This window comes from Schistocerca gregaria, chromosome X, assembly GCF_023897955.1.
Source record: "Schistocerca gregaria isolate iqSchGreg1 chromosome X, iqSchGreg1.2, whole genome shotgun sequence".
NCBI lineage: Eukaryota > Metazoa > Arthropoda > Insecta > Orthoptera > Acrididae > Schistocerca > Schistocerca gregaria.
Window position 1 is genome coordinate 297,045,903 of NC_064931.1, and position 25,831 is coordinate 297,071,733.

General features: G+C 39.8%; 1 protein-coding gene across 9 annotated transcripts in view; it reads right to left on the reverse strand.

Annotated features, from left to right (window-relative positions):
* The window catches only part of LOC126297664 (F-BAR domain only protein 2), a 296,630-nt gene that overhangs the window by 38,396 nt on the left and 232,403 nt on the right, over positions 1-25,831 (reverse strand). For all 9 annotated transcript variants that reach the window (XM_049988748.1, XM_049988756.1, XM_049988754.1 and 6 more), the window contains one exon: positions 4,397-4,626. In XM_049988748.1, coding sequence (XP_049844705.1) covers positions 4,397-4,626 — 230 coding nt within the window. The remainder of the gene's footprint in view (positions 1-4,396; positions 4,627-25,831) is intronic.

A 25,831-nucleotide genomic window follows, 5' to 3' on the forward strand; every position in this document is an offset into this window, starting at 1 on the left:
TGCCTAAATTCCTCAACTGATGGATACCTTTAGTTGCCTGAATCAATTTAGAACTAGCTGTGAATGATATTTTACGGATGCAGACGTATACATATGGTTTGCATGTACAGTTGTTGGTGTGAGGCAAGTTTACATAATTGATTCCGCGAGTGTGCATGATAAAGATTTACTAAAGGTAAGTGACTGCATCAATATAAGGTACACACTTTGGTATTTTAATTTCTTTGATTTTCTTCTCTTGACTGAATTTATGCCATTCTTCGCTATAGTCTGGATGTTTACCTACAACGTTAATACAGTATGGCAACGATGAGCATGTCTTCTCTGCATCATGGGCAGCTAGACCACATCTTCCACACTGCATTGCCCTTGTATCCTAAAGTAGTGTGATGAAACCTCTGGCATGAAACACACTACATTCAGTCCAAAGCAACCCTCCTTAAGATACTAAGGTCACAGTACAGAAATCAAAGTTTACACAAAAACAGCTGTTTTTCCACATACAGTACACACACGATTATCCGTGAGCAGATTATCTGCTTTGCGGATTATCCACGGTCATTTCTACCACTTCTTTTAGCTGCTGAAAATTTTACTTTAACACGAGACTGGTTGCAGTTGAGCGACAATCTCACGTTACAACATGAGTGTAGTAAACAGTGTGCTGCACGAACTCTGCAAGTGTTGGACTGTATTTTGTTTCAAAGTAGTGTACAGCAATGTGGAACTGGATAGAACTGTATTCTTTGTAAGTACTGAATTTTCTTGCATACTTTTATTATTAAACTAGAATTTATTAGAAATACTTGTTAACTGATTTTAATTATGACACTATAATTTTTTTATTCTTATTCAATACTGTACACTTTAATTGTGGGTTACCCATGGAGTCTGATTATCCACATTTTTCAAGTTCCCAATTACTGTGGATAATTAAGAGTTTACAGTAATACATACCTCCATCACACACTCTGGTTCCTAAGGTCTCTGAGATATCAAAATAAACACATCAGAAAAAGTTTTGCATCACCTCGGTTCCGAGAGTTCCGGAACCTGCGCAAAAAATTGGGATAAAGATCAACATAAACATCATTTCTGCCCTTTTTATTGCTCATGAAGACCACACATTGCATGTTGTACCACCATACAACAAGACCTTCAGAGGTGGTGGTCCAGAATTCTGTACACACCGATACCTCTAATACCCAGTAGCACTTCCTCTTGCATTGATGCATACCTGTATTCAAGGTGACATACTATCCACAAGTTCATCAAGGCACTGTTGGTTCAAATTGTCCTATTCCTCAACAGCGATTCGGCGTATATCCCTCAGAGTGGTTGGTGCATCACGTTGTCCATAAACAGCCCTTTTCAATCTATCCCAGGAATGTTCAATAGGGTTCATGTCTGGAGAACATGCTGGCCACTCTGTTGTTATCCTGAAGGACATCATTCACAAGATGTTCACAATGGGGGTTTGAACTGTTGTCCATGAAGATGAATGCCTCACCAATATGCTGCCAATATGGTTGCACTATTGGTGGGAGGATGGCATTCACGTATTGTACAGCCATTACAGTGCCTTCCATGATCACCAGCAGCACACAGTTTTAATCTGCCAGGAAGTTTCATATCAGCGCACACTCCACTGCAGACTGAAAATCTCATTCTGGGAACATCGCTTTAATTCACTCTGAGACGCCTGGACACTTCCCTTGTTGAGAGCCCTTCCTGGCACAAAGTTACAATTCGGACGCGGTTGAACTGTGATATTGACTGTCTAGGCATGGCTGAACTACAGACAACAAGAGCCGTGTACCTCCTTCCTGGTGGAATGACGAACTGATCGGCTGTCAGACCCCCCCCCCCCCCCCCCCCCGTGTACCTCCCATGGAAAGTATTTCTTGCCCTTTGTCCATAAGACTGTTTCTGCTGCTTATTCTCTAGGGGATCATTTTCTGCAGTTTGTCCCCATTTAGTAAAATCACCCTGTATATAACAGAGATACTTTGCCAAATGATCAATCCTCATGTTGTATTACTATAAACACAATCTGCATTACATGTTCTGTCACAGTCTCCAAGAGAAACTTGATCAGAAGTACCTATCTCAGCTCTCTTCTCGAACACTTATTACTCCCTGAGAGAATACTCATTTTGCTGGAAACTTTGGAGATAATTCATCTGTTGTTCCCATCAAACTGATCTGTTGTTCCCCGCAAACAGGGGTAAGCCTTGTACAACTGAGATGTGCAGCAAGTTCCCCAGAGGTTACCTGTGAGCTATTATTTTGCTTTAACAGCTATTCACTCTATCACCATAAAGTACACTTCGAAGTTGAGGCATTTTTGTGTAGCTTCCTTGCCGTTCTCTACAACATACAATGCTACATTGGTGTGCCCAATGGTAGTTGCTGAAACATGCCCAGAGATAATTGTAATGGGAGATTGGAAGCACAGGCCAGCTGCCTAACTCAAAAATCTTGAGATAACCAGGCCCACACCACACAACTACACACTGGGCCTCTGAGAGGAGATGAAACACAACAATTGGAGGTTAGACTTGCAGTACAGAAAGGGAAGTGGTCCTGCACAGGTTCAGGGTCCCATGTTCCCCAACTACACCCTCACAAAAATGTTATGGACCCCTTGACAAAAGGGAGTGGGGATGGTGCAAGAAGACTATGGAATCGAAATGGAGAATGTGAAAGGTAACTTCCTCTTGTCAGCAGGTCATGCCAGTGTAGTAGCCCAATAAAAAAAGTGTTTTCACAGTAAACACATGGCCTATGTAATGCCTTCCATTGTCTGGAGTCTGTAATCATCAAGGTGAAACTGTGCTATTATGGAGATTTACTCATAACTACTGTTTGTAAGAGCCTTTGAAATGAATAGCCCAATAGCAATTACGGCAAAATTAACAGCAAAAACAGAGTGATCTTATGAGGTATCAGCAGACTGACACAAATGAATAAGAGCTGACATAATCAGTAACTTTCAGGTAATGGGGCTTAACAAGGACTAGGCAGGAAAGTTATCCAGGATCATGGGCAAGGAAGATACATTGGTACAAGATGAGAGAGAAATGAACTATGGGATGCCAACGACGGCCCTGGAAGTACCCAAATTCATTTATTATTTATTGTCATTTTATGCGGGCGTCTGGGTGGGACCTAGATGGCATAGGTTGTGAAGCAACCATTGGAATAGAGCCTGTTGTGTTCAGCAGTGTGCCCTAAAACTGGATGGTCATCTCCTCTTTTCCATAGTGTTGCAATGACCTAAGTACAGTTGGTTGGTAGTCATGTCCACAAAAAATGCCATGCAGAAATTGCAGCAGAGCTGCTATATGACATGGCTGCTTTCAAAGGTGTCCCTGCTTCTGATGTTACAGGCCAAGCCTCTGTCAGGGCTGGAATTTGATGGGCTGGATGGATGAACCAGACAGACCTTGCACCAGGGTCTTCCACTGGGATACCACCTGTGTGGTGAGGCTTAGGGAGAAGAAATGGCGTTGGGATGGACCAGGATATAGTGTAGGTTGCGCAGGTGGTGGAATACCACTTTAGGATAGGTGGAAAGGACTGAGAGTAGCATGTCCCTCAATTCCAGACCAATGATATATTCTGGAGAACGACAGCGTTCAGTTGCTCCAGTCCGGGATGAACCATGTCCTTCACCGGTGCTTCGACTGTCATCATCAGGCTTGGAAATGAGGGATACGCTTTCCTCTGCTCCTGAAGTGATATTCCACCACCCACGCAACCTACACAACATCCTGGTCCATCTTGATGCCACTCTCTCCCAACCCCTTGCCACATGGGTCATATTCCTGTGGAAGACCCAGATGCAAGACCTGCCCGATTCCCCCATCCAGCAGATCATACTCCCGCCCCACCACAGGCAGGGCCACCTGCGAAAGCAGCCATGTCATAAAGCAGCTCTGCTGCAATTTCTGCACAGATTTCCATGTGGACATGACCACCAATCAAATGCCCATTCGAATAAACAGCCACTGCCGAACTGTGTCCAAGACAAGAGTTGACCAACCAGTGGCAGAAGATACTGCTGAGCACAACGTGCTGAATTTCAATCGCTGATTTACAACCTGTGCCATCTGAACCCTTCTCCACAGCATCAGCTTTTCTGCGAGTTAGTCTTCAAACAATTCTTTGTTCACGCAATCCTCTTCTTTGCATTTTCAAAACCTAAGCATATGGTATATTATCTGATTCTTAGAGTGCATAGCCTGAAATGCATTTACCAACACACACAAAATGGAATGTCTTTAAAATAAATTATAAAATGAGGCAAATACATTTATAGCGTTAACCAGAGGGAGAGCAATGCAAAATCTGAAGTTCAGAAATTTGTGATCAACCATACAAATTTTCTCACCTGAGACAAATCTTCGTTTCACAAGTGACAGTCTGTAGCCTGCACCAACCAGCTCAAACTCTAAGCCCGACAGAGTAGTACCTTCACAATTAAATTGTGTTGCTATAGTGCTCTGATTACTTGGACCATTAGTCACTTCTAAACGTGCCCTCAGGGAACCAACACCATGATTTTCACTATGTTGGGAGAGTTCCGTGAATTTCCATAAAGCACGATTATTTTCTGGCTGCCTATATAAAACAATAACAACAGAATTGTTAAAAAAAACTTATACACAAGAAATCTAAAATTTAAAAAATATTACTAATGTAATTTTATGTCTGGATAAGTTTTATTATAACAAATTAAGACTAGATTTGATAAATGTGAATATGAAGAATATTTCTCTTAAAATTTTACCAGACTTGTGAAGTTTGTTGATCATAATAGCACATACAATACTTTAAGAAAACGATAAAACATGTGAAAGGGTGTGAGATATATATGGAAAAAGGAGCTAATCTGAAATTCAATGTATTTCAAATCGAATTTATGTCACTGTTTGGAAGCTGCTTTTATATATAAAAAATACAGAAATTCTATAAGGAAAAAAGAGAAGGAATTAAAATATCTTGTAAAAGAAAAGTTATATGCATATATTCCAGAATAAGTCAATCTCCTGTATTACTTGCATTTAACAAAAATTACAGAAATACTACAGAAAGGTATTAAAATATCCAAATATATGCATATTATTACAGAAAATTGTAATACAATTCAGACCATATGGAAAACTGTAAAAGAGACATGAAAACTAGCCAGTGCAGATGTATCACAATTTCACTGCAATAATCACTTACTCAATACAGCATCGAAAGTCCAGTCAAATACTCAAGTTCAAAAAGCAAGGATATAAAGGGCAAACACTAATTCCACCAACAAATTTTCAGAAGTTGTTCATGGACATTTCTTGAATATTTTACACTTTGTATCTGTACTATGACGAACACATCTGCACGACAGTGTAAAGATCAGAAGTATGCAATATGTGTCTTGTCTGGCAACAAACTTGCTATATTCGCTATCAGTATTTGTTGTTAACAACACTAATGCCTACTTTACTCTTTGGCCTCAACTTTCCATTCAGCACTGTTCAGTTCTGCCTCGGGATTTTTATTTGTCAATACACTGATTTATGTGCCACAGTAACAGAGAGCTGGAGACAAAAGAAGGACACAGGACTTGAGAGAGGATTAATCATATTTTGGCAGAATGATTGGTGACTTGTTGCAAGAGATGTAGAGGGTAAAGAAAAAATGCCACACTTCGTGATCAGCACGTGAGTCCTCAACCCAGTTTAAGACAAAAAATATCTAGCAAAACCTAGATTCACCAATAGATCTCATAGAGATTTGATTTTAAGAATGAGGCTCTGGCAATGCTGTAACTACATGGTATATGGTCAATAACAGGTAGCATAAACTTTGTACTGCTCTGGAGCTGCCCCCATTAGCTCAGTGAGATGAGGCAACGCCATGAGAAATGATATGTTGACTTATGGGTGTTCAAGTCATATTCACATCAAACTTTTTATTACAGTTTAAATACCAAATTGTATCCAATTCACACCTCCACATTGAGGTATCTTTGTGTATTTCTTTCAGTTACTGTTACCTTTATTTAAATTTTAAGATATAACATGAACCTGTGTGTCATAAATAACCACTTTGTTTCATCCATGACACAAATAAAGCAAACAACATATAATATTGCATAAAGTATCATCATCTGTATCCAATGAGGCACAAAAGCACAATAAGTACTAGGTTACACTAGATTGCACATTATGCTATGCACAATAGTTCCATTCTGTACATTTTACGTCCAGGCTTATCTTCACAGAGCTGAAACATATTCGTACGAGCAACATTCACATTACAAAATATGTTCAAAGCAACCACCTTGCATTTGTAAACACTTGATCACTTGACAGATCATACTTTGCTGGACACTATGCAACACAACTGCACCCACATTGCCGAACCAGCATGCACTTGAGCTATTACAATGCGTATCTCCATGGGTGGAGTACTACAAACATGTCCCTCTAAGTGTTCCCATGAATAAAAATCTAGTGGGTAATGTCTGGGGAACACTGAGGCCAGAACATTGGACCTCCACGCCCAATGGATATCCCTTGAAACGCTTCATTTAAATAGTTACGCACATTCATTCCAAAGTGTGGTGGTGCACCATCATGCTGAAAGCATAGCCACTGCCGAACACCAAAGGAACGTTTTCTAATGCGTCAAGCGAAGTATTGCAAAGGAACGTATGATACAGCAGCGCATTCATCTTGTCCACCAACAGCTAAGGTCCCAAAAGCAATCCTCCCACGATTACAGCCCACAGATTTATGCCAAAGCGTTCCTGAATGTCACATTTACGAATTACATGGGTTGTGTTCTGACCAATAATGGTTGTTGTGGAGACTGAAAATACATTCACAAGTGAAGCTAAGCTTGTCAGTCCAGACAACATTTTTTATAAACTGTTTACAAAACTTTACTTGTTGAGTACTGTCTTCTGGCTGCTGGTGTTGAGTTAACGTGTAATGACACGAATGCAGTTCTTCATCATTTAACACTCCAGCAACCCACATTTCATATACCTGGGATGGCTTGCAATATTCTAGGTACATGGGCGAGGCGACTGATGAACAGTTTCAAGAATCAGGTACTCTGTTTGTGGAATATGTCCAATCCTTGAACAACCTCTGTCTACTACTTGTGGACGAAGATTACTGGTTTCCTGAATGTGTTGCACCAGGCAATGAAAAAATTGTTATAAAGGTGGTGTCTTTAAGGAAACAATGCAACATACACATGAGCAGCAGCAGCACCTTGATTTCTGGATGCACCTAGTACCAAAAGCATATAACATGTTCATTGTTTGTGTACTCCATTGGGAGCCACTCTACATCAACTTGGCATGACCAGTTACGGTTGTGCATGGTGCAGTTAGTAGGCAGTTTATGGATACCACTGTCATATAATAGGCTATTGTCAGGTGACAAAATAATGTCCTGCTTACAAGCGACAAGAACTAGGGAATGAACATCTAAAAGATAAAAAAGGAACCTGACAATGATTTGAACTATAGCTGAATGGTGGATGTGGATTTGATGTCCCAGTCTTCTAAGTTGGCTACAATTGCTGCTACAGTACTCCGAGGCGATACATTTTCCCCTGCACGTTCCGATGCCCTGCATGATGACAGTAGTATTGTCATTTCATTGGGTTCACACAAGTGTTTTTAAAATGCACCTGGCCTGATTCTGCTACCTAAACCTTACTCTTGAATTTGGATGAGGAATTACATGCCAACCCCCAAGTGTGGCGTGTTTTATTCATCTTGGGTATTACTATAGCCTATATATGATGCTAAGGAAATTAACTATCTATATGGAAGGTGGTTTAAAGTGAGTCTGTACTGTTGGAGTCTGAACAGTAACATTTAAAAGGAATTGCTAATTCAGTGTGATGCACAATCAACAAATGATCGGCAATTTTATTGTAACAAAAATTGAATGCATGACCCATTTTAATGCAACTGGTGCTTATGCAAGTTTAATATCCAGCTTGACTGAGCTATCAACTGCATTTACATAGAACTGATTCTTAGAAACCAACAAACTACAGCAATTTCTCACTCATTTACCAGCTATCCACAATTTTAACAACAAATTTTGTGACAGAAAGGACAGAGTCACCATATGGCTACAGCGATTCAGATACTGGAACCACAGATTGCTGCATCATTCGCCATCTATATGTGTCATTAGGTAGGAGAACTTTCCTTGCCTACTTCCTTGACCACCAAAAACACTATTAGGAAGCACCGTAGAACTAAAATAGTGTCACTCCTAAATGCGAAGTGTAGCAGGGACAGATATTGCCAACAAACATACAGTTTACTTATTTCCTTCTCTTACTTTGTATTGTATTGTGTTGTGTTGTTTTGTACGTGAACCGGCGGCCTAGAAACAACAGAGAGTCTCTGCCCTCACCGCAGCCGCCCGCAACCCCATAACTACCGCAGTCCACTTCACCCATCCATCACCCCACACCAAACCACTCTTTCAAGGTTATTGTGTGGTTCAGTCCCTGGTGCCGCAACATGAAGAGGCATGGACTCAACTGATGTCTGAAGTAGTGTTGCAGGGAACTGACACCACGAATTCTGCAGGGCTCTCTATAAATCCCTAAAAGTATGAGAAGGTGAAGATCTTTTCTGAACAGCATGTCGCAAGGCATCCTAGATATGCTCAATAATGTTGACGTCTGGGGAGTTTGGTGGCCAGCAGAAGTGTTTAAACTCAGGAAAGTGTTCCTGAAGCCATGCTGCAGCAATTCTGCATGTGTGGGGTGTTGCATTGCTCTGCTGGAATTGCCCGAGTCTGTTGGAATGCACAATGTACATGAACGGATGCAGGTGATTTGACAGGATGCTTACGTATGTGTCACACGTCAGAGTCATATCTAGGTGTATTAGGGGTTCCATATCACTCCAACTGCACACACCCCACACTATTAAAGAGCCTCCACCAGCTAGAACAGTCCCCTGCTGACGTGCAGGGTCCACGGATTCATGTGGTTGTCTCCATTCTCTTCAGTCGTCGTCGGTCCCTTTCTTGCAGGATCTTTTTCCGGCTGCTGCAATGTCAGAGTGTTGATGTTTTACCGCGTTCCTGATATTCACATTGCACTCATGAAATGGTTGTATGGGAAAATCCCCACTTCATCCTTACCTCAGAGATGCTGTGCCCATCGCTCGTGTGCCAACTACACCACCACGTTCAAACTCACTCAAATGCTGATAGCCTGTCATTGCAGCAGCAGTGACTGAGGAAACAACTGCGCCAGACACTTGTTGTCTTTAATGTAGGCACTGCCGACTGCAGTGCCATGTTCTGCCTGTTTACATATCTCTGTATTTGAATACGTGCATGCCTATACCAGTTTTTTTGGCACTTCAGTGCACTATCTCCACAGTTCAGTCAGAAATTTCATTCCATTGGTACTTTTCAGTCCACTGGGGCAGTCTCTGTACTCATTATCAGTTGGATGTGAAGCCAGGCAGCAACAACTTTAGCGAGGAGCACCTTAAACGTAGTGCACACACCAGTCTGAGCTGTCAGCTAGTCCTGATGGTTATGGACTTCAAACTGGTATCACTGAGGTGATGCCATCGCCTGACACTCCTGCCAATCTTGAAGAGTTCTACATTCAACTTGGGCTTAGCTACCTTAGTCCATGGGCACAGTACACCACTCCAGCCATAAGCTCGCTGTGCTACTGAGTGAACACTCATCTTGTGTCAGCAACGCCACAGTCATTGTTTCCACTAGCCATTGTTGCTGTCTGTTGATTCCGCTGCTTCAGCAGACACATTCCCTGCACACAGCCACAGTCAGCACCTGGGCTGCAGTTGTTCACCTACTGTCTGATAACCATTTAATAATGAAAAATTCTTTCAGGAGACAGCTTTCTCGGCCCTATGTGCTCACTGTGGTACTGAAAGCTTCCATCCCCCACAGCCATCAACACATACACCATTCTGGCGGCAGAAGTGGTCACCTTTGAACACTTGTGTCACTAATGATCAATAGAAATATTACACCATTGCAGAATATAAATATGAGGACCTGCTGAAAAGTAGTGCCCTCAAATTTATTATGTGAAAACTATTAAATTTTTTAAAAATTTAAGGAAATGTTATTAGCATTCTATACCTTTATTCTTCACGTTTACATATTTGCAGCCCTTTGTCACCAAAAGATTCTGAATTGTAGCATGTAACATGGCGGTGTATTATGTAACTATGTCAATGTGTGAGAAACAGCATCCTATAATCAAATTTGGAATCTGAAGTGATTATTCATACACAGAGAACCTTCTCCTTCAGCATGACAATACCACACCACACACAAGTGCTGCAACATCTGCAACAATCCAATGCCTTTGGGTTCACTGTCACTGATCATCATCCTTACAGTCCCAACTTGGCCTCATCTGATTTTCATCTGTCTCCAAAACTTGAAGAAAACCTTCTAGGACTTCACTTCGATAGTGATGATGTAATGCAAGCAGATGTGCAAGTTGTGGCTTGGTGAGCAAAGTCAAACACAGTAATGTGGTGGTATCAACAAACTGTTCTCTCACTGGGAAAAAAGTGTGGTTTTCTGTCACATTTATCTCTACAAACACTCTTATAACACTGTCCCTGTATCTTTGGGTCTGTGGCAGAACCCTCGTTTCATCATAGATAATGGAATGATTGAGTTTCAGACAGGGCTCAGCAATGGTCGATTTAGTTGCCTTTAGTTGGGTGTGCTCTGACGTTTTTTCAATCCGATGTCTACTGTCCTAGCTGCTTGGCCAGTGTACAACATACCATATTGACAAGGTATATTAAAAATTGCTGGTTTCCATAGTCCTAGGTTGTCTTTCACGTTTCCCCAGCAGCCCTCTTATTTTAGTAAGTGGACAGAACACACACCTGATGATGTGCTTCCTGAGAATCCTGCTGATTTTGGCAGAAATGGATCCCGCATATGGCAGATATGCTCGAGTCTTTGCCTCATCTTGCTTTTCTTCTAAATCTTGTGATGGAGTGGCTGATTGAAGGGCCTTTTGAATCTGTTTGGGCATGTATCCATTCTTGCAGAACACTGATCATAGATGCTCTATATTTACTGCCGAACCATCTGGCTCTGACAAAGTGTGTGCCCTATGAACCAATATATTCAGATCTCTGTTGTTCTGCACTCGGTAGTGACAGCTTGCAGGTGTAAATCAGTGTGTGTATGTTTTCAATGCACACTGTGGACGAACAAGTCGTCCGCTCTCCTTTTGACAAGTAAACTGAGAAATGGTAACTGGCCATTCTCTTCCATTTCCATGGTGAACTTACTATTTGGGTGACGAGAGTTCAGATGTTGCAAAAAATCATTGAGGCTATCCATACCATGAGGCCAGAGCGCAAAGGTATAATCCATATACCTGAAGAAGCATGTGGGTTTGTATCTAGCTAACTTTAATGCCTCTCCTTTAGATCTCTCCATGAACGTACTGACAACCACTGGAGGCAGAGACTTGTCTTCTGTATGCTCATAATGTTGGTCCCCATACAGAAAATGAGTTGAGGTAAGTATATACCTGAACAGATCCAACAAAGCATCATCAAATTCCTCTGCAACTGTTTCCAATGTGTCATACTGACATCAAAACTGACCACTATATAACATTCTGTGATATGTAGTTGCACAAGACATTGGAAGAAGTCCCCTGAGTTGTGGATGTGATTAATACACTCCCCACTGCATGGGAACTGCAATTTCTTCAGGTACTTGGCTGTTCGTTATTCTCACACACCAATGTTGCTGGCAAATGGGTGCAGTGGCACACATCCTTTACCCTTTGTGTACTTTTGGCAATCTATATAGCCTAGGTGGAAGTGGTTCTCTCATTTGCAGTTCATGGTGGAGAAAGTGTGGGTACAAATACTTGACCCCCTCCAGTCAACAAGCAGTATCTAATAGCGCCTGATAGAGGTAACAAGCCACACTTTTGAAACAGCATGCAAGAACAAGGCTGGCATCCGGCAGAATACCCAACAGCTCACAATATCAGATTGCCAGTAAAGTCTGAAGAATAATACACTGAAGCACCAAAGAAACTTGTATAGTCATGCATATTCAAATACAGAGATATGTAAACAGGCAGAATATGGTGCTGCAGTCGGCAGTGCCTATATAAGCCAACAAGGGTCTGGTGCAATTGTTTGATCAGTTACTGCTGCTACAATGGTAGGTTGTCAACATTTAAGCAAGTTTAAACATGGTGTTATAGTTGACAGCATCTTGTGGGTAGTGATGAAGTGGGAATCTTCCCATATGACCATTTGATCAATGTACCATGAGTATCACAAATCAGATAAAACATCAAATCCCCGACATTGCTGCAACCAGAAAAAGATCCTGCAAGATCGGGACCTATAATGACTAAAAAGAATTGTTCAATGTGACAGAAATGCAACCCTTCCCCAAATTGCTACAAATTTCAGTGCTGCACCATCAAGTGTCAGCCCACTAACAATTCAACAAACCATCATCGATATGGGCTTTTGGAGCCGAAGGCCCACTTGTGTACCCTGGATGACTGCATTACACAAAGCTTTATGCCTCGACTGGGCCCGTCAAAATCAACATTGGACTGTTGATGACAGGAAACATGTTGACTGCTTGGATGAGTGTCATTTCAAATTGTATTGAGCATATGGATGTGTATGGGTATGGAGACAACCCCATGAATCCATGGACCCTGCATGTCAGCAGGGGACTGCTAAAACTGGTGGCAACTCTGTAATGGTGTGGGGCATGAACAGTTGGAGTGATATGTGACCCCAAATACATCTAGATAGGACTGACAGGTGACACATACAAAAGCATCCTGTCTGATCACCTGCATCCACTCGTGTACATTGTGCATTCCAACAGACTTGAGCAGTTCCAGCAGGTCAGTGTGACACCCCACACGTCCAAAATATGTTTACATTGCAGCTCCAGGAACACACTTCTGAGTTTAAACACTTCTGCTGGCCACCAAACGCCCCAGACATCAACATTACTGAGCATATCTGGGATGCATTGCTACATGCTGTTCAGAGAAGATCTCCACCCTCTCATCCTCTTAACGATTTATAGACAGCCTTGCAGGATTTGTGATGTCAATTCCCTCCAATACCACTTCTGGGTGCTTGTGGGGGTCCTACACAATATTAGGCAGGTGTACCAGTTTCTTTGGCTCTTCAGTGTATGTTTCATTTAAAAAGCTTCAAGAGTTCACATTAAAAATTTGGATTTTTTACTTTTCAGCACACCCTGGTACAGGGAAGTATACCAGATTATGGCTTCCAGAATCATTTGCTGGGGACAGATATAGTCAAATAAATAAGAGGTCACAATTTTACTCTGTGTAAACCTCATGCATGAGAATGCCTGTAACTGCTGCATAAATGGTGCTTTGTTAGCAAGCAGGAAAGACTGCCTCATGTTATTTCAATATACTTATAACTTGCCATCGATATGTACAGTCTTAGAAAACCTGGCTATCAGCCAGCTGCTGCAGAGTGTCGTTCACTTCAGAGGCCAATAAAACTGGCTGGCCCCTACAATTCTAAGTCCAGCCATCATCACTATCTGGCAACACTGCACAGGATGCTGTAGTGTTTGGATGAAGTGTCTGCGGGCTAATGGTATCTTCTGCTGCAGGTGTACTACTATAGTGATACCACTATAGTGCTGTTTCTGCTTGCAATCTAGTGGTAAACCTAGCACAATGTAGACTCAAAGCTCAGAGTGAGTCCACTCCTTCCTTCATTTTTAAACTCTATCTCAACCATCTGCTAAATTTATCAGCCTGATAGAATCTCTAAGAAAATATATATTTCTTTGTAACCCACGTACAATACCAAAACCTCTCAGAAACATTTCTGAAAAAGATCTTGTGGGCACATAAACATCAGAATAGTTAATGCTCAAGAATTTCCTTACCCTACAGCAGCCACCACAACTTGCTACCTGACTCCAGCCACCATCCAATCAGGTGATCATAATGTGGTGCAATGAGGTGCTCCTTGGGCATGTTTCTACTCTTGTACTTGTAAGCATAAAATTGTTTCCTACCACAGTTTCATTTTCGCATGAAACCATATCTATAAAGCACGCAGTAACACAATATGCATGGGTTGCTATGAGAGTATTTATCAAATGTCATTTTCTTATGTAAGCTTCTAATATTTGTCTTGCAGTTAAATATTTGATTTTGCGTACATGAATCTTACAAGAGTTGTTTAAGCATTATAAAACAGAGTTGCAGTTGGAAAAAGGTCTAACACTTGTGCTTTGGGTTTAATAGAGGGCTCTGAGCATTTGTATTGTGTGAGGGCCAAGTGCTATCTGACAAATAGCGTGAGAAAAGGATTTTCTTGGTTCCAGAAAGATTATCCTGTCATGAACAATATTCCACATTCAGGAAGTCTTGATAAGTGACATGTAATGAAGTGCAAACATTTACCAACCATGTGAAATATGAATTCAATAGGGAAGTTTTGGAAGTCAATTGTAGGAACACCACATGCTCCAGTTCAAAGAAACACATATCAAAGGGTGTGACTATTACTGCATTTTTGCTTGAATGTCATGAGTTTGCTCACTGAGCATTCTTACTCAACATCGTAACTGGTGAAGAGTTGATTTCCTTATGTTAACTTCTTAAGATGAAATGAATGGCTGAACCTTCACAACGGCATCTCCTCGAGTAAAGGACAGTGTGAACAAATATTATTTTGCATCTGGTGGCACAAGAAGGGTGTTGTGCACTACTTTTCCCCAGTGGTGTGTACATCGCATCTGGTATTTGTTTCCAAGAAATAAGACACACTTTGGTCACAGTATAAGAAAAAATGACCAACAAAACTATACAGGAGTTAGTTTGTGAAGCCATCCTTCACAAACCCATTCTGCTGTACTTGCACCCTCAAATGTTTATCTTCCCCACCCCATATTGAACAACCATCAAGTCCATACCTTCCTGGATGAAAATGCTCTTCAAGACTGGCTTGATGACATCTTTAATTCCAAATGAGTCCTTTTTACAGGTTGGGATTGGTAAACCACTTGAGCACAGTCAGATCATTTTAGATAATGTTAGAGAATACATTGTTGATGATTAATTTCTCTCTTTTGTTTACTATTTTGTTCAATAAATTAATGGAAAACACTATAAAAACATGCACTGTACAAATACAAATGAATTACTACATATCATGATACCCTTACAATGGAAGTCTGTTTTAATTAACTGTGAACTATTTAAACTGAGTGTGCCTAGATAAACACTAATTGCTAAGATTTTACTCACTCTGGACTTCGAAATGGTCTGTGTTTACTTGCTATCCTGTATCATGCAACAACATGTTTGGAAATTTTGCAGTTAAGAGTATATGCATAAAGCAGCCCATATAATAAATTATTCAGTGACATAATTTCATAATTAAATTTGTGTATTTACAAAAACTAAAAGTTATATAAACAGAAGCAGAAAAAGGCATTATCAGGTGTGCAATACTATAAGTTTGACATTTACACTCTGGGGTACTAGATGCAGAGTTAGTACTTATGAGGCAAAAGTTCTTTAAGATTTCCTCATTGATTTTCTATGTGGCTGCCTGTAGCTCTGTCACATAATAGGTAAAAAATTGCCCTCCATCAAGACTGGAACAGAGATCCAAGGCAGCATCCACTTTATTGCACGACTCCTTTGCCCCACAGCTAGTGAAGTGATGTGGCATTCACCTCTCCTGTATTGCTTGGAAGTAACTTCCAGCTTGGATCTCAAAGATGTGGCCATATATAGCCAGAATACCAAAAATATATATCATTGAGTATTATTCCCATTTGTGTAACAAAGTTAAGGAACTAGAGCATAGATACTAATAATATGCAGAAGCAGCGACTGCAAACTAAAAGTCACAATTTTGTTTTTGTTTTTCTGTCTTCGGTGTACTGAAAACAGAAACAATCATTCACTATTACACATTGAATGTGACTCGGAAAGCAACATCATCATCTGAATTTCAACCCACCTCCTGACAACTTCCTTAATGAATTCTGAAATACTCTCACTGCTGTGTTGCCTGTCTCATGAATTCTGTAAAGTGTTGTGACGGCTGGCAGTCAGTGCTGAGTGCAGACATCTGCAAAGATCTTCACTGTTGTAGGAGGAAAATAATCTTTGTTGCATGTTCCCCATACCACAATTAGTACAAAAATTTAAGACTCATTCTGCTAAAAACCTGAAGTGTCACCAAGTCCTCAAAATAGAATATGTTAGTGGTAATAATGTATGAATGACAATCAACTGTTTGATATGAGAGTGGGAAGCTCTCTGGTTTTTACATTTCTGATGGCATAGTAATGGCGCAAACTGCTGTGTGTTATTCTCTGAGAAATTGCAAATAAACCTTTCACGTCACCTTTACAATGAAGCACTGGTAGAAAATAAAGTCAAATTTATTCTGTGTAGCTCCATATATATTTATACTTTAGTTTAGTAAAAAGCGCATTTACAGATCATAGCTGTAATTTTCTCATGAAATAAGGAATTGCTGTAAATAATATTACTCAACAAGCTTGCTTCACATCATGATATGCCAGTTATAACAACATTTTTCCATGTGTAACAATTTTTTATGCACCTTGTTTTGCAAATATTTTTACATGTTATGCAACTGGTTAAAGATGAGTCACTTTACAGTTAAATTGTGCACTGCTGTTTGCAATATTTCTCTCATGATCAATTTGAAAACAATGTTTCTTATATTTGGCATCAGACTGAATAATCTGACTTAATGAATGTAGACCTCAATTCATGAGCTGCTAAGGAAACAAAAATGACAAAAAAGTTAGCGATTTGCTATCATCTCGTAGAATCAGGTCTACTGCCAGTGGTCTGTGTTTTCCCAATCGTAACTTGACATCTTCATCAGGTGTTTCGCGAGACTAGTTGCTCTAGTTGTATGAATTTTGCAGATAATTGGATAACAAATATTACTGTTGCATATGCAACTGAAATGACACATAATGCAGAGGTTCTATATGTTACATTTAGTTAAATAATCAGCTTGTTGCATTGCAGCTTTCACTGTTGTGAAATATATTGATCATTAGTTATTTGAATAAATAGGTACAGTAATCCGATACACATGTATCTGACATGGATTGGCATAACCACAAAACAATGACTAAGGAAAGCATGTCATGCTAGTCCTATCACACAAACAGCAAGAAAAATGTTTGTGAATCCCTTGTACTGTCTCATAAAGAAATACATGAGAAAGAACAGTTTAAAAATCTTTGGAAACTTAGTGCTAGTTGACAGCCTTCCAGAACTGGAGCTGAAATGTCCTAAATTCACGTGATATTTCTTAGTAATTATGATAAAATACTCTGAACCATTACTGTGTAATAAATGACAGTGAGACATAAAATTAATTTTCTGACTGTGAGAAGGTTATTTTATTGCCTCTTTCTGACGTTGCCACTATTTTGGCAATTAGAGAATTTTCACGTTACTGATGCCTCACTAGCTGCGTACTGCTGCTAGTGTAGTCAGATTCAAATATCTCTGTAAAAGTACATTTAAAGTCAGATGATTTTCCTCTTCCTCTACTGTTATTTAAAACAACCACAATGAAATAAAGTAAAAGAATGTTCATAATGCAGTGCTGTGTAGATCAAAATTGCAGCTTTTCATTAAAGTCAGGTGACTGACGGAGTTTGCTAAATTCACTGATTTTTTTTTAATTATTACTACTACTATTACTATTGTTGTTGTTATTATTATTATTATTATTATTATTATTATTATTATTATTATTATTATTATTATTATTATTATTATTATTATTATTATTTGTTAGTTCATAGACATTTTTCTGTTGGTTAGTTTCATTATTTCTTGCATGGTGGAACTGGCAGAATGGGAACACAGAATGTTCACTGCACATAACATTCGTATTTACCCAAAGTATTCATTTTCTGAGCGACAGCAGAATACCCAATCAGAAAACCTGAAAACATGGAGCCAATAAAGTAAGTGAATATCTGCATCTAGTGTCATTATTTATGAGACATCCATAGTGAGTATGTGGAGTGGGAGTGGGCATCAATGATGGTGTGGTTTACTGTAACATTTGTTTATTGTCTCCACTACGAGGCGACAGTTCGCTGTGTAAGAAATTAAGTCATTGGTAGAAAGATGCAAGCATAGGGCATTTTGCTGTGATTAACTGACCTATAGTGAGACTGTGTTGTGTGTCGAGTTGATGCTGTTTACATGCTTTAGAGCAGTTCTTTCACAAGCAGAAATAAGGGCTGGGCTATAATGTGGCTACCAACAGTCCTAGTTAAAATAAAATTGTGTTAGTTTGACATCATGAATCGGCAGTGTATGGATATTCTCTGCAAATCCCAGAACGTCTGCCAATCTCTGCCATCATATTACTATGGTCTTCAGTCCAAAGTCTCGTTTGATGCACTTCTTCATACTACTGTATAGTGCACCGCACAGTGGTAACCACATTGCGCGTGAGGTGATGTCACCAGGGCAAGTCTCTTGTTGTAACTAACTACTTTATATTCGGGGCAATCACAGTTGTTGAAAGACACTATGTTACAAAGAACTCCGCTAACAACTGGTAAAATCATTGTTCATTAAAACACAACTGGTTTTGCAGCCTACTGCTGCATCATCAGGTGTAACCTACACGGTAAAAAGCAAAGTACAGGAATGTCTAAAATGTACTCACAATGTTTAAAGATCATAGACATATCCATCGATCCTAGTCAAAATTTACCATTCACAGAATATTGTCAATACTAGGGTGAGTGTACGGTAAAGAAAACATACTCCATTCTGTAAAATTTGTCTTCATCTCAAAAGAAATAAGAAAATATTTTTACGGTGAGTGGATGATAAAAGATTGTAGAAAGGGGCTGAATAGGTGGTAAAAAGGGTCGCTACCTTTACCAGCAAGTTTAAAACAGAATTTTATTACATACTAACACCTAATCATACAAATAATCAAAATTACCCTGAATGCTATGGTGCTTTAATTCCAATTGGTTATTCAACATGAACTGTGTGATTATGTTTTTATATCTAAAACTTTCTACTTCCTCTAATATCTTCAAAATATGGCCCTTTTTTTAACCCCTGTGCCCCTCTTCACATAAGTGTGCAGCTAATGCAGATCGTGGGTTATTTAAGGTAATGTGTTCCCGAAATCTTATTTGAAATGACCTACCAGTCTGCCCCATATATTTCTTAGGGCAATCATTGCACTAATTCATGAATAGCTTCTGTTTTGCCAGCCAACTAGTCTCTATCATTTGTGTGGGCCACTTTTCCTTTGCCCTGCACTGAGCTGCACTGTCATCCAACTGGTAAGAAATTGCCACCTGACACCTTCCAGTTATTTGCATAGTGCTGCGACTAATCATGTTAGCAGTGACAATTTTTTATCGCCAATTTGGCCCCTTTTTATAAACTTTTTTCTTCCGTTCACTATAAACTTTTTTTTTCTTTTTGGATACAGGAAAATTTTAAAGAATGGAGTATGCCTTCTTTACCTTAGGCTCATCATTGTACATACAATATTCTTTCAATATTAAATTTTGACTAGGAGCGATGGATATGCCTATCATCTTTTAACACTGTGAGCACATTTTAGACATTCCTTTATTAATTTTAGTATCCACAAAATGTGGTGATGGTGTAATTTGCTTTTTATCACATAGGTTGCACCTGATGCTGCAGCTGTAGGCAGCGAAACCGGTTGTGTTCCAATAAACAACGATTTTACAGCTGTTTCCACCTCTTATTATGGGCAAAGTCACTAGGTGCCAGGTATTAGGGAAACAAATGAATGCCAAAGGTATGTAGCTAAGTCTGTATTTTGAGGCAGGGGATCCTCATTTCTCACCACTGGAAACCAGAAGTATCATCATGACACCAGGGCTATGCTGGACAGCGAGACTACTGGGCATCGCCAGCCACAGGTAAGGTATCGAGAGCGGACTGCACCTGCCCGCCAGTACCAAGTCTTTCATGGGACTTTATGCCACAGTCCCACTGACCTGCTGTCCATGCTTGCTGCAGCCAATGCTGGTAGGACTTGGCACCACGGCACTAGCCACTGCCCAACCACTGCCAGAGGGCAGTGATTTGTACCCCGTGCACAGTTGTCTTCACGCACAATCGTGATGATGCGAGCGGAGCAGAGCTCTACAACACCAAGGAATGGCTGAGGCCTACAAAGGGCTGGTTGCCAACAAAGACCCTTCTGTCAGCATCACCTTGTGCTGGCTCTGCAGCCAGGGCAGAAGCCACTGCCCATAAGCCAATGCTGGCCAGTGGCAAGCAGGAGAGACATGTTTGTCTCAATACATCATGTATTTAAGTCCATAAATGCCATTCTTAACTGTCAACAGCGTCTCCACTAGGTTCACCAGCCCACCACTGGCACTCTCCGCTATGGTTTCATTAAGGCATCTACGAGCCTGTCACCAAGCCATTTGGTGATAGCAGGAGGAGCCACAATGCCTACAGTACCCTCATTGGGGTGCATGCAGCACCTTTGTTTCGATATAGTTTCACTACTAGGTGACGGCAAGCCAGTGGGTTTTGTCAGGGGTTGAGTAATACCTGTAAGTTCAGTGTGCGATGGTGGAATGCAGACAGTATTTTCTGAGGGTGTGTAAATAGGTGTTAGTTTTCACCTGGTTGGTATCATGAGAAAGAGGTGTAGCTCACTGACTAGTAGTAAATAAGCTGTTAGCCATAAGAAGTGATTTGGGAAGTGAAGATAAGATTAGTTGGCCACTGTTTTGTTGTAAACGAGTATGAGCAGTCACTAAGGGGAGAATAAGTTGTTTTAAGAAACAACATGGTAGTAACACAGTTAGGTGTCCTCATAAGTTGATTTTGTTTTGTGCGAAGCAAGGAATGTGGTTTGGTATTTAGCCGTGTAAATTAGTGACTAGTGTTAAGATAATGGTATGTTTAAGTGGTTTTTGTTTTCTAATTTACGATTGTGTTGGAAATGGCATCATTGTGGTGCTGCAGGTTTCCAGCAAAAAGGAGTGATGTTTGCACCCTTCAAAATTCAGACTTATTTATGCAACTCTGGTGCACATATGTTTCACTAAAACACAGCATTTAGTTGCGTTTCCCGTAACATGAGACTTGCACTGATGAGGGAATGTCACCCCCCCCCCCCTCCCCCCCATAGCCCATAGTTACACGGTTACCACTGTGTGTGTGTGTGTGTGTGTGTGTGTGTGTGTGTGTGTGTGTGTGTGGTGTGTGTGTGGTGTGTGTGTGTGTGTGTGTTCCCCCTCTCTGACCCACTTCTCTACTGTGATTACATCTACAATTACTCCGTGAGACAAGTATGTAATAGTAAGTCTGCTACTCTAATACAATAATTTGCATAGTTATTTAATATCTGAATCCATAAGTCTATCTTTCACCTCCCACTTGTGCTGCTTAATCTCACATCGTCTCAAATATTGCGAAACAAATTCTTGCCATGTTTATGCAAAACAACTTCTAACCCTCCATTCCACACCTTCTTAATAAATTATCCTTAACATATCAGCTTCAACAAAACTTTGTCTGGCTGTATTAAACTGATTCACTTGACATCTTATCAGTCTGTGTGTCCAGTGGTTTCTTAACCCTTTGTTTTTGGACAAATTTCGAAATTTTGTCCTTCTGACAAAAGTTCTCCTTATGTGTCCCAAGACAACATACTCCAAAAAAGCCATCCTCACAAGACAAGTACATACAGCCCTACCATTCACAACACTTTGACAGAGTGTCCCTCTTATTCCTGATACTTTAGGGCTGTTTACAAACTGCAATCTTCTCAAAATGTGTGGTTGCTATTCCTGCTCACCTGTAACAACTTCCTGGAGCCTGGTGGTGCTATATCACATGAATTTCTGCTTAATGTATTTGTACATGTTTTAACTGCTTTGTGTTGTACAGTAGATGCACCTCGTGACAACTCTACACAATCATCAGCTTTCTGTCACCAAAGATTAACTTCGGCATGATGTTCAGTCAGAACGTTTACTTTCATGCTCGTGTTGCACCCTTCACCCACTTTATACTCATTGTGTGCACCAAACCGCAGTTGTGCTGTAAATGGCTTGCTGCACATGTCAGCTGCTTACCCTGCAAAGCTGTGACCCAGTACTTGTGCTTGCACCACATTCTCAGCCTTTGATGTACACTCAAATAGATTCAGCTCTGTCTACTTGATTATCCACTCTACGAACTTGTCTCCTCTTTCTTTTTCACTGTTCATCCTGCTTCTAAGAACATGTGTGTTCCTGTACCTTTTCTACTGCAACATCTGCAGCACAAATGTCAACAAATGTTTGTGCATTCTCCATAATACCAAAAACAACAAATTCGTCTGCCACTCCACTCTGCACAGTGCACTTTCCTGTAAATCTGGCCCAAGCTCACTGGTCACAACACAACACCCATGATCACCCAATGGGGCAGATATTACTGCATATGACTCACTCATGTTGCTATCCCCACACTTAATACCTTCACAGTACAGCTCACATTAAATCCTGCGAACTCATACTCCACAATTCCACTGGATGTCAGAGCACGTCCTTTTGGATTAATCATCCTAACTTCAACAATCCACCTTCAGTGTCTCTCATAAATTCTCAGGAACTTGAATTTTATCACTGTCTATAACTACTTTAACCTACTGATGCCAAGCAGTGCAGAGCATTATTTGTGTTTTGGGCCCACGTGGAAACGAATAGCTGGGGAATTTATGAGACAGCTTTTCATGAATGTTCATAAATACAATGTGGAACTACATATACAGACAAAGCTAATTTAATATATGATCGACACATGTTAGGAGCATGCATATATGCTACAATCTCAGAATTGGTGACAGTGTGCTTTAGGCCTTTCTGCTTCTCAATGCCCCAATTAAATTCAATATCTCTTATGATATCCAAGGATTTCTAGTAGGTCTAGGCTTTTTACGTATGCTATCTTCACCATTTCATCTCTCAAAGCTACCCATTCCTCACATTACACCTCATTACTTCCCATACGTGTACTATGGTAGCTTAGAGGCATTATTCATATGAAATCATAAGGGACGAAATTAACAGCACTCTGAAAAGCTCTTCGACATAACCACTTTTCACTTTTATTGACAAAGTCTCAGCATAGGTTATATTGTAATTACTGCGAGGAGATTATACTTGTCTTTCCTTCAGTATCTACAGACTGAATACATTACGGCGAGCGTTGTGTGTTCCATATTCAAGTTCTGTAAATAAAACACTTTTTGTATCACGCCCACAGAAGCTGAAATTTAACTACACACATTTGCTGGTGTAATTTTCTCTACAGCTTTTTTATGGCTACCTTGCACAGTAGACTTTCTAGTTTTGGAACTTCAGGTATTCATAGATTATGAGGCCTCTCTGTGGATGTCAGTGTTCTGCAATCAATGGAGTGTAAATGTCTCTTCATTTGTGTTCCTCCATTTTGGGGATAATGTCAATAACAGCATTCTTAAGATCAACATTTTCTAAGTCTATAACAGTCAAAAGATGTGTTGTCTACTCATAATGTTTGCAATATAATCACTGGAGATGCTCCCAAAATGTGAATCACAACTGGTGAATAATCTTTTCAGTTCTCATTACACTTGGAAGACAGGGAAACAAATATTTGTGACAATTCTTGGGTTATGATCTTTAATTTGCAGCCTGTGCTTCTTAGCCTTATTAGTAACAACACTAGTCTCTAAACTTAGTTACAGAAATGGAAAAAATTCACTGACATTTACTTTTGGTATTCTGGCACCTAGCAGCCACCACTTCCAAGCCGGCTAAGGTACACATCAGCTAGTGAAACAAATTCTTCCCGCTGTTAGAATAATTGAAAGTTGGCAACAATGCAGTTTAATTCGGTAACTCTGCAACCACCAAGTTACATTCTGGATGACACAGAAGTATCCTGTTAGTTTCACTAGATATTTTCTTGTCATTTCGAGTGAATAATCTCACTCATTTTCACTTAAAGTATGAAATTGGGTTACCAATTCCTGGTGAATACACAAATTTATTAATCAAACTGTGACACCAAATAATTTATTATCTGAGCTTGTTTATGCATCTACTTCAATTGCCAAATTTCCTTGCTATTAGAATATGACATGACAGCACATAAACACAGACCATCTTTAAGTCCAACATGTATAAAATCTAATTAATTTGTGCTGATTTAGGCATGTTCACATAACAGGCACTTTATGTTTTATTAAAACAGACTTCTGTTGTAAGCTTATCATTATGTGTTGTAATTAACTTTTATTACTACAGTGAATATTTTAATAGTGTTTTCTATTAGTTTACTGAGCATAATAGTAAAAATAAGAGAAAAATTAATAATCAACAAAATATTCTCCAACATTATCTAAAACAGTGCAACAATCATCAGGTAGTTTTAAAATTCCACACCTGTAGATACGAACTCGTGTGGTGTTGAGGATGGCATCAAACCACATTTGAAGTGTATTTTCGTTTGGAGAGGCATTTGCTCGGCGGATGTGTGATATGGAGTGGGAAAAGTGAACATTTTAAAGCACAAAATCAGATGAATAACTGTGTGATGAATGACTTTTGGCTAGTTTTGTTTGTGAAATCTGAAGAGTGAATTATCATGTATTAGCGAAACCTGCTGCAGTTTTGTTGGTCATTTTTCTTATATTGCGACCAAACAGTGCTTCAGTTCTTGGCAACAAACACTAGCTATGATGGACACAACCGTGGGAGAGGAGTCTGTAGTGCACAACCTTTTTGAAACCAGACGCAACTACTATCTTTGCACACTGTCTGTTGCTCGAGATGTCTCTCATTAAGGCTCAGTCATCAATTTCTTCTTAAGAAGTTGACAAAGGCATCATAACTTCTCACCAGTATCAATGTCGCAAGGGAATGCTGAATGAGTCAACTAATGATGTTCACACAAAAATACAGTAGTAGTCACCCTTTTGATGTGTTGCTATGAATTGGAAGATGCGGTATACTCCTAAATTAAACTTCTGAACCTTGTTCATTGAATGCAAATTACATTAATTATGCAGACTTCCTGAGTGTAAAACATTGTTCATGGCAGAATGATAATTCTTGAAACAAATAATTCTTTTTCTCATGTGATTTGCAAAATCCAACATGTAACTGCAAGACAAATACTGGAAGTTCAAATAAGAAAATGATGCTTAATGTAATCATTCATACCAAACTACACATGTGGTGCTACTGCACATAGTTCACTCTGTTTATCATAGTTTTTTTGTGTGGAAAACCAAACTACAATAAGAAAATTTTATTCTTAAGAATCCAAGAGCAGAAACATGGCCATGAAGTGCCACACTGCAACCACCTGGTCGGATGACAGCAAGCATCAAACTACTAGTAATTATCTCACCACATGGCATAATGGCACAGCATTCATAGTCACATTGCATTGGTCTTTATTTTTATTTTTGGTCTTTCCTGATTTTTGTTCATATCAAAGTTGGCATTCAGTTGCAATTCTCTTTATTACTGCTGTAGACAAATAACAAAATTTCAATAACAATGCCTCACCTGAGAGAGAGAGAGAGAGAGAGAGAGAGAGAGAGAGAGAGAGAGAGAGAGAGAGAGAGAGAGAGAGAGGGGGGTAGGTCTGAATTCGTTTAATTAAAATTGTGCAACATCACATTGTAAAC